The sequence below is a fragment of the Toxorhynchites rutilus genome, chromosome 1 (assembly GCF_029784135.1).
Source record: "Toxorhynchites rutilus septentrionalis strain SRP chromosome 1, ASM2978413v1, whole genome shotgun sequence".
Classification (NCBI taxonomy): domain Eukaryota; kingdom Metazoa; phylum Arthropoda; class Insecta; order Diptera; family Culicidae; genus Toxorhynchites; species Toxorhynchites rutilus.
In genome coordinates, this window is record NC_073744.1 from 76,699,834 (window position 1) to 76,712,407 (window position 12,574).

Genomic DNA, 12,574 nt, shown 5'->3' on the forward strand with positions numbered 1-12,574 from the left:
GATTTCGACCACGGAGGAATAATATCTTGCCAGATCTTTCGAAACCTGAATGACATTAAAAGACTTTCCTTTTGGTTTGGGCCGGAAAAAAACAACCCATGGACCAGCTCCAGATGCGCCGTCTGGATAGACCTTGACACGAGGAGAGGAAAGAACTGAGGGGGAGGACGAGGTCGATTGTTGAGCGGGAGCGGGATCAGTAGGACTGGGAGGCAAGTTCGGGAGTTGAGCGGAAGCGGGAGCGGGAGATTGAGGGGGCGAAGAGGAAAAGTTTGCTAATTTTCTTGAGGGGGGCTTGTTGAGGTTAATCAACTCTTTCTCTGAAGAAACATCTTCTGAGGGGGGAACGCGTTTGAGCGACTTCCCAGCCCCCGTTGTAGCTAGTGAGGAGGAAACAGTAGTTTCAATCTCCATTTCAACATGACCTTCTGCCATTACGGCAGATATAAAATAATACAATTTTGAATTCTTCTATCTTCCTAAACCTAATATATATATATATATATATTATACCTAAATCGCACACCAATGCGAAGGAAATGAAACGGTGTCCCAATCGAACCGCGTGGCAATCGTACAGCTGCAACGGTAAATCGCACCACGACACGATGATGGAATCGATGACGATGATAAAGCACACACAGCGATGATACGGCACACGCACTGCGCTCGCTGTGGAGGACTTCTTCCTCACGCTGGTTGTGATTGCTCTTCTCACTCGCGCAATAAAGAGAACCCCGTTAGGGCGAAATAACTTCACCAGCCACGAACTGATAACGGTATAATCTCCACTATATGATAGACGCGAACAAATTTGCGACCGATGTCTTCGGACTGCGCGAGCTGAATGGACATAAACTTGATGGAGTTATAAGTGGCTGACGAGTTCTGTATTTGAGTCTTATGAGTGGAAACTAAGAACAACCATATGTTCAAATCGTCAAAGAAACAATATTTTAGGAATTCTATGTCCCTTACAATTGAGGGTTCAGCAAAACGGATTCCACACAGCCGTTTTAACCCTTTGAGGACCATAAAATGTTGAAGACTAAATATGCTAATACAACACAATATTTTAGCTATTGTGGGTGTAAAGTAAGAGAACATCACCAGAAAAACAGAGCAGGGTGTATAGGTTTTCTATAATTCCATGGGAAATATTCTTCCCTATGGATCATAAAAGTAAGTAAAGGAAGAGTTAGGTTTATTATATCGGTATTTTATTGATGGGTTTGTAATACAAAAAACATAGTAAAAAATTATCAGTAAAGTAAAATAAATAGTTAGCTATGGTATTCTATGAAACAATTTCGTTTATATGTGAAACACAAGTGGACATTGTACATGACACATTTATTATGTGGTCTTTGTTAAGTCAGACCATGTTTGAGAGTTCTTTTTTTTATTCGTTCAAAAACACATTTGCTGCCTTGGACATATATTTTATTTTGACATTCTGTAGAAAAAATATCGATTCAATAATAATTGAGCAATCGATAACAATTTTTGTAGAAGGGAAAAATATTTCCCCTGAGCGTGAAAGGGTTGATATCGGCAAATTTCATCTCTCTTTTTTGTTTGTATAGAAGAGAGTTCGAATAAAAAATGCCAAGTGAACCTTGAACAAGTTTTTTTTAATCACAAAGAGATGCATGCTACTTAATTTACTGTAATATGTAAAGTCCAGACTGACCGAACGGTTCAGGAATAAAAACGGGACACGTAAGCAAACAAATAATAAAAAGGTCATTTTTTTAACAAAAATTTACAGTATTCAACCTAAATCAAATAGTTTTGATGCAGGATCGCTTTTTTCAGTAAGGGTATCAAATCAGAAAACATGTCACGTTTTTATAAAATTGTTTTATAGTTAACAACTATGTTTGTTGCAAACCGATAGAATTGGAAATTCTCTAGGAATTGTTTCATATGTTATACATTGCGATTCCTTAATCCGTAAACCGTTTAAATTAACAAGAATTGAAAGCACACTAATTTTACCATAAATGTGTTCTGTTTATTTCTGTCCTTATCTAACCGTACTTTCGAGGAATGAATGTAACCGTGAGGCATAATTTTGATATACCATTGCGAATCGTTCGCTAGGAATGTAAATACCGCGTTCGTTCGTACGGACACCGTGGAGAGAGAGGAGATATTTTAAATTAACCCCGTCCGGTTATAGCTTATAGGGTATAAATAAATTATTCGCTATTCATAATACTCAGTCTCGCTCCAACTAGCGAGCAGTCAGATGTCTCTTCTAATGCTGATGTCACATACAATGGTTGTCGACACAAACTTCAAAAGCGAAATCCTTCCACACGCTGAATCGCTCTCAAATGCTTCAACGGTTCATAATCTGTATACTGTAACCTTTGGAGAGTGTAGATATGGTACATTGGGTTCCCTTGGACCCAATATAGAAAACTCTGCTTGTTTGTAATCTCTCCTCAAGTGGAAGTGATCCTGTAACATTTCTTCTCAAAGCGACTGGCATGATCACGTCCATTCAATTCTTACGTAGTAAGATTTTGTAGAGGTGGAACTCAAAGCGTAGTCACAACATATTTGCGCACAGACCAATGACTGCTCAATTGAGACTCTTACTCGTTCTACATTTTCAGGTGTTCTTCTATGCCTTTCATTTGTGTCATCAAAACTGTGCTTCCTGTAACAATCACATAGTTTAACTTATTTTGGTTGTGCTAACGTAAGGACATTTATCACTATTCACTCACGAGACGCGACACGGAACTAGGACACAACACTTATAATCCTTACAAACATCAAAAGGGGTTTCGAGCCCGAAACCGATCGACGAAAAAGGTAATTTAATGTTTGTAAGGATTATAAGTGTTGTGTCCTAGTTCCGTGTCGCGTCTCGTGAGTGAATAGTGGCACATAGTTTAAACCTTTCGAATTACTTTAAGAATCGGGAACCGGTTTGGAGCGGGGAATGTTACAATGGCGATTGGAGCCACATTTTTTTTTTTTATCTTCCCTTTTTTTTCGTCGGCCTATTTCCGCCACTTTTAGTGCCAATCACCGACATCAGGGAGGCGACTCCACCTGTTCCTACCTATCAGACTCAACAACTCATGAGCCGGGCCAACTTCTTTTACTTCCGCTCCGAAGGAAGACGTAACCAGAGATTTTTCGCCTCAGAAAATCCCAACGACGCCAGCTGGGATTGAACCCAGGCCGATCGGATTGTGAGGCTGTTACGCTAACCATACAACCACTGGCGCCGTCTGGAGCCACATTGTTTCGCAATAATTTATTGTTTTCATGAAGGCGGATAAACGGCGTCCTGGTGTTCATCCGACCAAACTATTATAGTGATAGAAAAGAGACTCTCAAGGCGGTATGGCACCGGTGTGGTAAACAAGTGAATTGAATAAAATAATTCTGTAGTCCTGTGTCAACAACGCGGTCTTTCCTTGAATACTCTATATTTTTAAATATACTTCGAAACTCACTAGTTTAAAAATACTTCTTCTTTTTTATGTTGAGGAATTCTAATACAATCATCAAAATTTACGGCCACACAACGGCAATTACCGGTGTACCGGTAAGTTTCTTCAGTTTTACAACAGATGACGTAACTTTATTATTATTCCAGTGAATTAAATTTCCAGACATTCATTGGAAAGCTACTGTCATTGCGCGTCTCTTTCAGTATTTGTCAAAAAGCTGAAGCGTAAACAACATAGTTTTTTGCCACTTCGAATATGTCGAATTTCGTACCAACCAGATGGTTTTTGCGAGGAGTGTTACTTCATTACTTCAGTATCAAGAAAAAAGCTGCGGAAAGTCATCGTATTTTGATGGAAGTTTATGGTGATCATGCTCCAACCGAGTGAACGTGTCAGACGTGGTTTGCGCGGATTAAAAATAGTAATTTTGACTTGGAAAACGAAGAACGTTTCGGACCGTCAAAAAAGTTTGAAGATGAAGAGTTGGAGGTTTTACACGATCAAGATCCGTTATAAACACAACAAGAACTTGCAGATACATTTGGAGTAGCTCACAAAACACAAAACTTCAAAATCGAACAACAGACCTAAATACGAGGATCTTATAAAATGCTTCGACGTCCTGCTGGTCGGTCTTACCGCAGTTGGCCGGACCCTTCGCCATGGTCGATGAAAAGATGGATGCTTCTCCATTTTGGCTTAAACTTTTTCAGAGTAGATCCTCTGTTTGAGGTTCACCTAACATTTTTTTTATCGATTGCAGCTGGGGTACGTTGGGAGGGTTGACGATCTTCAAAACCACGTTTATCTTCAGCCGGTCCATGTCCTCCAGTGATCTCTTGACACATCGGGCCGAAACCATGTCCGACCAAAAGACCACATCGTCCTTCGCGTGATACTTATAGATGAATGAAAAAGGAAAGACCAGCGACTTAGATATTCCCTTCTCTGTGATCGTCAGCTACAGAAGTACTTTCTTCGTGAACATGGTGTGGGAGATATATTTGACGTCATCACTTACCTCTTGCCCCTGCCAGTCGTTGCCGTCCAGCGTCAAGTAGGTCTCGTCATCCATTATGACTAATATGGCGCGCTACGCCGGAAAGATGTTTTTCACCAGCATCTTAAGCCGTTCCTTCTGTGTTACTCCTGCTGCTCAAACACGATCTTCTGGGTACTTCGTTTGTCGTTTTTCTCGGCCTCCCGGCCCAAGGGAAGGAACGTTGAGGGCACCTTACTCTCGGTCTTCATCTTCAGCTTCTGCTGAACTTAGCCGTTGCGCAGCACCGTCGGGAACCTGGTTTCCATTCGACACTCTCGCCTCTCTCTAGAAGGAGCAGGGTGTAAATGCTGGGTCGGCGATATTTTCGGCAGACACGAAGTGCCTCACGGTGCCATGGCTGCTGAAAATCAACTGATAAGGGCATCGAAGCATTTTTGTAGAACACTTCTAGTTTGCTGCCTTGCAGAGCTTCCGAAGAAACTTCAAACGGAAGTGATGAAGTGTGAGAAGCTTGGTAAAGAGCGTTCATCCAGAAAGGTGTGCTACAGCCATTTTATGACGGGATAGTTTTTTCAGTTAATTGCGGTAATAGTTAGTCGCGTTGAGCTTGTCTCCTTTCTTGAAGACGGTAAACATAGATAAGTGCTTCCACATGTCAGGAAAGAATACTTGATCCAGCGAAACTGTGTTGACACGGGAGAATGGTACAACCAAAGTCGTTGCACCAATTGCGTGGGTAGACTGTACAATTCGTAGTTGCTCTCCGTGATTGACCTGAACCAGCGAAATTGCACAAAGAACAAACCGAATGACGCTTGAGACTAGCAATCATTCTAATCGTGCAAGTTTCGGTGAATCAAGCTTTAAATAGGCAATAACGACGCCAGCCACGCTCTTACAGTCACCAAGGGAAGGGAAAAAATGTTAGTATGATATTCGCCGCCCGAAGGCCGGTAGGGTCGCCTCTATAGCGTGATTCAAGAAGGGGCAGTTATTTGTGAGGGAAGGTAAGAATCAAGATTCACTGTAGTGAGTGATGTGTGTGAAGCATTCATATATTTACTGTACAGGTTCCTCAATGTAGTCGGTATAAACCTACAGTGAAATCACCCGACACAGAGAATAAATATTGAGTATGACTTACCGGTTCGACAGTTGTCTGTTGTGAGAGGAAATGATGCCCAATGTGTGGCTAACTAGTGTTGCCAGTATATAATATCAACCTCACTGTTATACTGTCAACTGCGAGGGATAGGACGTTGTGTCTTTCACGCACCTCACAATGTGATAAGGGGTTTATCCTTTTTTTTCTTTGCATAATAACCATGGATAACAGCTATTACAACCTCCTTAGGGGCTCTCAATAGTTTCGGGTTCTTTTTCGGACATACTGCTATAGAACCCTGTCATTTACAGGCGGAGTTGTAAAACCAAAGTCGTAGCACAGTTGCAAAAACTATTGCTGAAACGCCATCTGGGCCAGGAACTGTTGAATGTTTTAAAGTTTTTACGCACTTCTTAATCATGTTGTGGAGTAACAACGAAAGGGTCGTCATGTCATTAAGTCCTGAACAAGCGCTTTCCAATTTTCGCTACTCAGAAACTCATTGGAAATCAATTTCAATATAATTCAGCGGTATCTGTTGATCATCTTCGCTGGTATCCTCAGTAATCGGTACTGCTCCACCAGTAGCTAATAATGACAGTACTAACGGGGGAAGATGCAGATTCACCGTTAGCAGTGGCGAGACGGATTATGAGATAGTTACCATAACTATTTGAGAATCCAATGCCCAAAAAAGGGTGACTCCATCCACTCAAAGGTAAAAGATCAATGAGGGATCTAGGTCATCAACTGAATCGTCATGAGGTCCCGCAACAGCAATGAAGCGACTAGCTACTGCGATGAGGACTCCTCCATAATCTAGACTTGGATCTGTTGGCTACGGTCACAGCGAGGGTGGTTGGGGACAGGTTATGGGCTTCCATGATGTTGTTATTCGTGGGTCTCAGTGGTCGAAGATCATCTTTCGTTAGGTGTGTATATTCCGGTTCGGTGTGTATCTTGATGATATCAGATGCATCGGCGAACTCATGGCGTACATCAGGGAGTGACGGAATGTAATTGCTTGAGAAGGATGTTTGGAAGACCCCTCATCCATTCTTGACCACAGAATTAGGACGACGAAGACAAGCGATTGACAGTTGTAGCAGACTGAATCCATCAACCTGATCGGTCCATGTAGAATTAAACTGGCTGGAAAAACGAACGAAGCGATCACAAAATGCAAACTGCGCAGGCTGTAATAAATGCGAGTGTCGAGGGGATTTAGGATTTCCATATTGTTACAGACAGTGCGTTTGGGATCTGGAGGGGGTTGATTTTTTTCACTTGTCTCCTGGTTTCACCACAATTTTGTCCTGGTTTTTCGGGCGGTCATCAAAAAAGTTACATTTTATGGCCATGATTCGTGGGAAAGAGTTTTTTGGGTGAACATGAATGGTACCTTTCAAGGAGATGAAATTCATGTTGTCTGTCTCTGCACCTTTCGGGACCAGTGTGACGACTTTCGCCTCTGGCTCTAGGCATTCACGTACCAGTACTGGGACTTCACTATCGGTGGTTTGGGCGTTAAAAGCAGAGAGGTAGATCCAGGCCCAATTGTCGTTCAGTTGTACGAATTTGAGCTGTTTATTCATAGGTCTAGTTCCACAAACCCTCGTTGGCTTCGATAGAGTAGTGCCAAGGCTACTACTATCCTCATCTCTACGTTTAGACGAATTTGCTGTGACAGACGATCGCTTAGCATCAATCCACGGACCACGGACTACAGTCTGATGAAGCTTGCTTTTCCAATGAAATAAATGCTGATTCAGCCCTTTTTCATGGAATTGCTGTATATTGATCAATGGTTTCTCATCAAAAGAAGAGGAAATATTGCATCTTAAGTTCCGCCCGTTTTGAACTTATTGTATATAATAGAAGGCAGTCTCGATTTCAATCGCACGCAGAGATGAATGAATGCTCCGAGTTTAAAGCCTCCATAGTTCAACACATCATCATCATCATCATTCTATTACACATTATCGCTCTAGCCAGCTTTTTTATCCCATCTTTTCATTTTATTAAGCTCATTTAGCAATTAAGCTGTAACAGAGCTGAATTTATTCGTGTACATTTTTATCTGACGAGAATTTTTGTTTCATATAACACAGAGTATCCATTTTAGCCGCAAGAGTATTCCTATCTTATCGATACGCATTTTTATCTATTACACAGTAGCCATTTAGGCGTAAGAGAATTCCTATTCTATCGATATACATGTCGCCTTTTTCGGCGTAAGAATATTCCTATTGTTCGAATGTTTACAGTTGGACTGTTCACAGCGGGACTGTTGATGAGACTTTCACTGTTGTGTTGTAAATAGCACCAATTAACGATGCAGCGGACCGTAATGTGAGCGGTAAGGGACTGGGATTACCGTCACATGATGATTGTTGCGTGTACGTAGTAGCTAGAATAACACACAAAGATGGTCAATTGAGGGTTCTGAGTTATGAGCTCATGATCGTTCGCTCAGTAGCGGACACGGAACCAATTAGGCTTCGAAGACCCCCAGTCAAGACTGTTGACTCAACCGTTTTTGTTATAACCGCTTAGCCTATGATTTAATTTCCAAAAGAGCAAATCAAATGCAAACGCTTCGATGGGTGTCACATCAAATTATTTCACTACTCTGCTAAGCGTCCTCTGATATGAAAGTGAACCACGAGTGAGAATCGAGGTTGTATTTTCTGGCACTGTCATTTCACATCGAGCGAGACTCGTTGTTGCAGGTGAAAGGGTTAATGTATATATTACACACAGCGGTTTGCATGCGTAAATTACTCGTTCGAAATGCAAGTGTAGTGTTCGTTCTATAGACTCTGAGGAGAGTGGAAATGTTGCAATTTAAGCTTTGACTGTTTGCTGTTTATGGGTGCATACATGAAGTAACTCCTGTAACTCTAAGTAATTCTATTGCATCGCTAATCGCTCCAGCTAGCAAGCAGTCAACATTCAACATTATATCTGAGTTCGAGCTTTGTTCGCAATCTTAAATCCGAGCTGGAGACTATGTTTTCACCGCAACGTGGCGCAGCTGGGTGACATCCACATTGCTGAGTGCTTGCGACTTAACTTTACTTCATCTTTTTCCTGCGATTATGCTATATCTCTTGTGCTCCTGGATATAAACAGTTCTCCAAACAATGGGGAAAAAAACGCCAGAACCTCGCATACGTCACGTCGATGCATTGTCAAAACATCGTGTTTACACAATCAATTGTTTACACAATCAACGCGTGAAGCACGCTGCTCTGACGCCACGGTGCAGTGAGAACAGAGCCTGGATTTTTCAATTCATTCGTCTTCAGCTGATTCACCGCGTCGGGTCTTTTAAAGTTATTTATTTATTTATTTATTTATTTATTATTGCTATATTCATCTAACTGGGTTGTCTTAATGAATAATATCACAGTACATCATGGAAGTATTCAGATCTAGCCACACTTCTCGAAAAAAACAGTTGGAACGCTCGTCAAACGCGAATAAATCCTCAACATGAGTAAAAGAGCGAATCATCGATGATATGGGCTCATTATATCCAAAAACTGTGCGATGAAATCTTGGTTGGAGCAGAGCGGAGTTTCGTAGAACTCGAGACAGTAGCGACAGCAGTCGGGGCAGTCGACTTCATTGTAAAGTCGACTTCATTGTAAAGCAGCTTCGTCATGAATGTTACCTGCTGAATCTTCCTACGTCTGCCCAGGGTGTCAAGGTTTATGACATTGCAACGGTCACGATATGGCGCTAAGTTTGCAGGGTCTCGCCAAGGCGCCTCTCGATTCTCAAGCGCCAGTTCAGTTGGTGCGGGACCCAAATTAGAGATGCATTCTCTGGGATAGGGTGGATCAATGAACAGAGCAGCGATTTTAGGCAATAAGGTTTCTTTCAAATATTTCGCTATTTTGGTTATAAAACCTAATTGTCGGTTGGCTTTATCAATAATGGCATTTCGATGATTAGCGAATGAAACTTTTTATCTAATAAGACGCCTAAATCGCTTATTTGTTTAACTCTATTGAGCACATCTCCAATATGGTAGTCGAAAACTACGGGCACTACGGGTTATTAGATGTAATACTGACAGCAAATGTTGTAGACGATGACAGTCTTCGATGCTCTTTATCGCACAGTACAATTTCAGATCATCAGAGATCCCAAGTTGCTACCTTGAGGTACTCCACTCAAGTTTACGAACGGATCTGAAGTACATGTCCCTAATTTGACACGAAGAACTCTACCACGCAGTTACGAGCTGAGGCATTCAACTAGTCTATTGGAGACACCAAACTGGCTTAGTTTGCGCAGTAATATTCGGTGGTCAATTTTATCGAACGCAGCTTTGAGATCGGTATACACTACGTCTACTTGAGCTCTAGCTTCCAGTGGTACAAAACAAGTAAACGAGAAATCCAGCAAATTAGTTGTAACCGAACGACCTGGCATGAACCCATGCTGGTCAGGAGAAATATAGCATCCAGTGAGTATGCTTTTCATACCTTCTGGTGAAAAGTGCTTGTACATTTCTGCGTCACACGCACACATTGATATTGCTTTCTTATGCGTTGCCAAAGATTTATTTTGGTACCATAGTGATGTGTTTTTTTAATTAGAGATGTGGAATGATGAAGGTGATGTCACAACTATATAATTGTTTGTGGCCGACATGTATCAGCTGCGGATAAGACCGCTGCGTTAGCTTGTTGGCTCTGCTATTCTAATTGACATTTTTTGAGGCTAGACGCGGTTAACATTAAGGTTTGAAGAACGTTCGCGATGCTTACTCAGTTGCTTCACTATCATCCTTTGAGTCATCAGCAGCACCAGACGTACCCGTTGTGTTCATTTGTTTGGGACGAGAAGCATGCTTGACAGAAACTCCACCAGCGATAGCCTCTTTTGCAAGGGTGAGGTTTTCCTGGAACCAATTCCCACGATTAGATTTCCTTTGGTAGTTGCGAGGCATCTGATATAGATGAAAAATATGTCTCAATAACCTTCAACTAACCGCAAACCATGCCGGGCTTACCCTACTCAAAAAGTGACGATCTTACCCCAAAAGCCCAAATTTTTAAAGAAGGCTATTTCTATCAATTCATTGCTTTAACTTACCTCAACTCGAGTCCTGATAGTGGATAACAATCCAGGGGACAAACTGTAGAGCTATGAAAAAGGGTTTGAAACCTGGTTCAAGAATGAAAGCTCTTAGCACTAACAATTTCCTTAGCACTACAGAAAAATTTCATCCGGTGGCACATCATCAGCACTCGCGTTTGTTTTGATTAATATTTTTACATTTGACGGATCACGGTGGTTTCGACGTGATTTAGAACGTCTAAAATAATAAATACTATATGTGTAGTATTCTTGTAGTATTTTTTTCGTCAAAGAAATTTCCTCCGACTTGCACTGTGATCACGCGTATTCTAGAGCTTGCCACTCAGAATGCATTCAAGGCGTGTTATTTGGCATAGAAATCTCAACTAAGTACTAATAAAAATGACGCAAGTAATACTACGTTGAGACGGCGAAGTTCCTCTAGGAACGTTAGTGCCATTGAAGAAGAAGAAGAATGTGTAGTATTCAAAAAGTTAGTTAATAAGATGTTTCTAGTAAAACTCAATGGGTGCCGATCTGGCTTCCCGATTCCTCTAGCACGAAACGATTCATATCATCTCCAACGTTTCAAGATATTACAGGGAAAGTAGAACTTAAAATAGAATCCAACTAGACTTCATATCATTTCTTCATTAAAATTGAACAGAATATCAGTAATAGAACTACGTATCCAAAATTGGCAATTAAAAAATTAAAAAAAAAGAAATGTTTTCTTCGAACCCAACCCATGTTTTGTTGAAAGAAAATTTTCAGGTACTGAGCTACCAGATCTTCTTGACCCATTGCAAATTTGGCATTAAACGATTTATACCTGTCATATACCTGAGTTTTGAACGTACAATCATTTTGGCTGCCCGGTTACATATTACTAACACAGATAATAAGAAAAATTGTCAAAGTATTGAACTCCCGGCCCCGTGAGGCTAACGCCATATGAGCCTTGATAAAAATATATATTTTGGAAAAAAAAATTTCATTTGCGACACAGGATACACTCTACTAACTCTTCAAACCGATCTTTTCATATTAGTATTTTTTGTGCAAGAGGTTAAAAGGTACTCGTTGTATAATTTTCATAGCAAAATCTAACCTTTAATCCTATTTTTTTCTCAAGAATCGGAAATGCTGCTTTTTCTATGTAAATGCTATCTTCCCTAAATCTTTTCCGTCCCCACCATTCCTCCCCTTTTTCATTTCAAGCGTTGAACAGAATCGGTGGCAGCACCCGTGCAATGTCAGAAAATTGTGCTCGACGAATTTGTGCGTCCATTTTTCCATTCGACAGTAAACCAAACAAATCATCTTCGAAGTGTAATGAAAGATACACATCTTAACATAAACGTTCTTCGTGTTTCCCCTCTAGAATTTACCCTTCAGAGGAAATATGTTTGCTTTATCATGCATATGAATTGTCCTTTGACCCGTTCCTCGCAATCAGAAAATGTAGCCGCTCCATGCTCTTTTACGGCCAAGCCGTAACAAAACGTCGATCCGCTCGTTTTAATCTGACCCTGGCCGGTGGATGAAGATGCCTTTGGGTGGAGACGAAAATTCGCGAAATCTGCCGAAAATATTATGTAGGTTGCATGATTGTTAAAATGAACATAACCTGTGTTGGCTTTCATACGAAATGTTTCCCCGCAGTAAATTGTATTGATCTGAAATTGTTTTTTTTTGTTACATTCCTTTTCCATATTCAATATCCGGCCTGTGGGGACAGCTCGAATATGGCGAGCATGTGTGGAAGCAAGCGCTACAAACGACCGGTTGCAAGTTCACCGTTTTCAACACGTACCAGGTGAGAGAGATGGAGCTTATTCAGCATTAGCCGCGTCGACTCGTTTGCATACACATTAGGCGGACGGAAAC

At 41.2% G+C, this 12,574-nt stretch overlaps 1 protein-coding gene across 12 annotated transcripts in view; it reads left to right on the forward strand.

The window, feature by feature from the left end:
- Window positions 1–12,574, forward strand: part of LOC129762887 (soluble guanylate cyclase 89Db-like) — a 79,855-nt gene that overhangs the window by 65,039 nt on the left and 2,242 nt on the right. For 11 of the 12 annotated variants that reach the window (XM_055761466.1, XM_055761461.1, XM_055761473.1 and 8 more), the window contains one exon: window positions 12,426–12,503. In XM_055761466.1, coding sequence (XP_055617441.1) covers window positions 12,426–12,503 — 78 coding nt within the window. Of the gene's footprint in view, window positions 1–12,068; window positions 12,283–12,425; window positions 12,504–12,574 lie in introns of all 12 variants that reach the window. The other variant, XM_055761474.1, reaches the window with a different exon arrangement.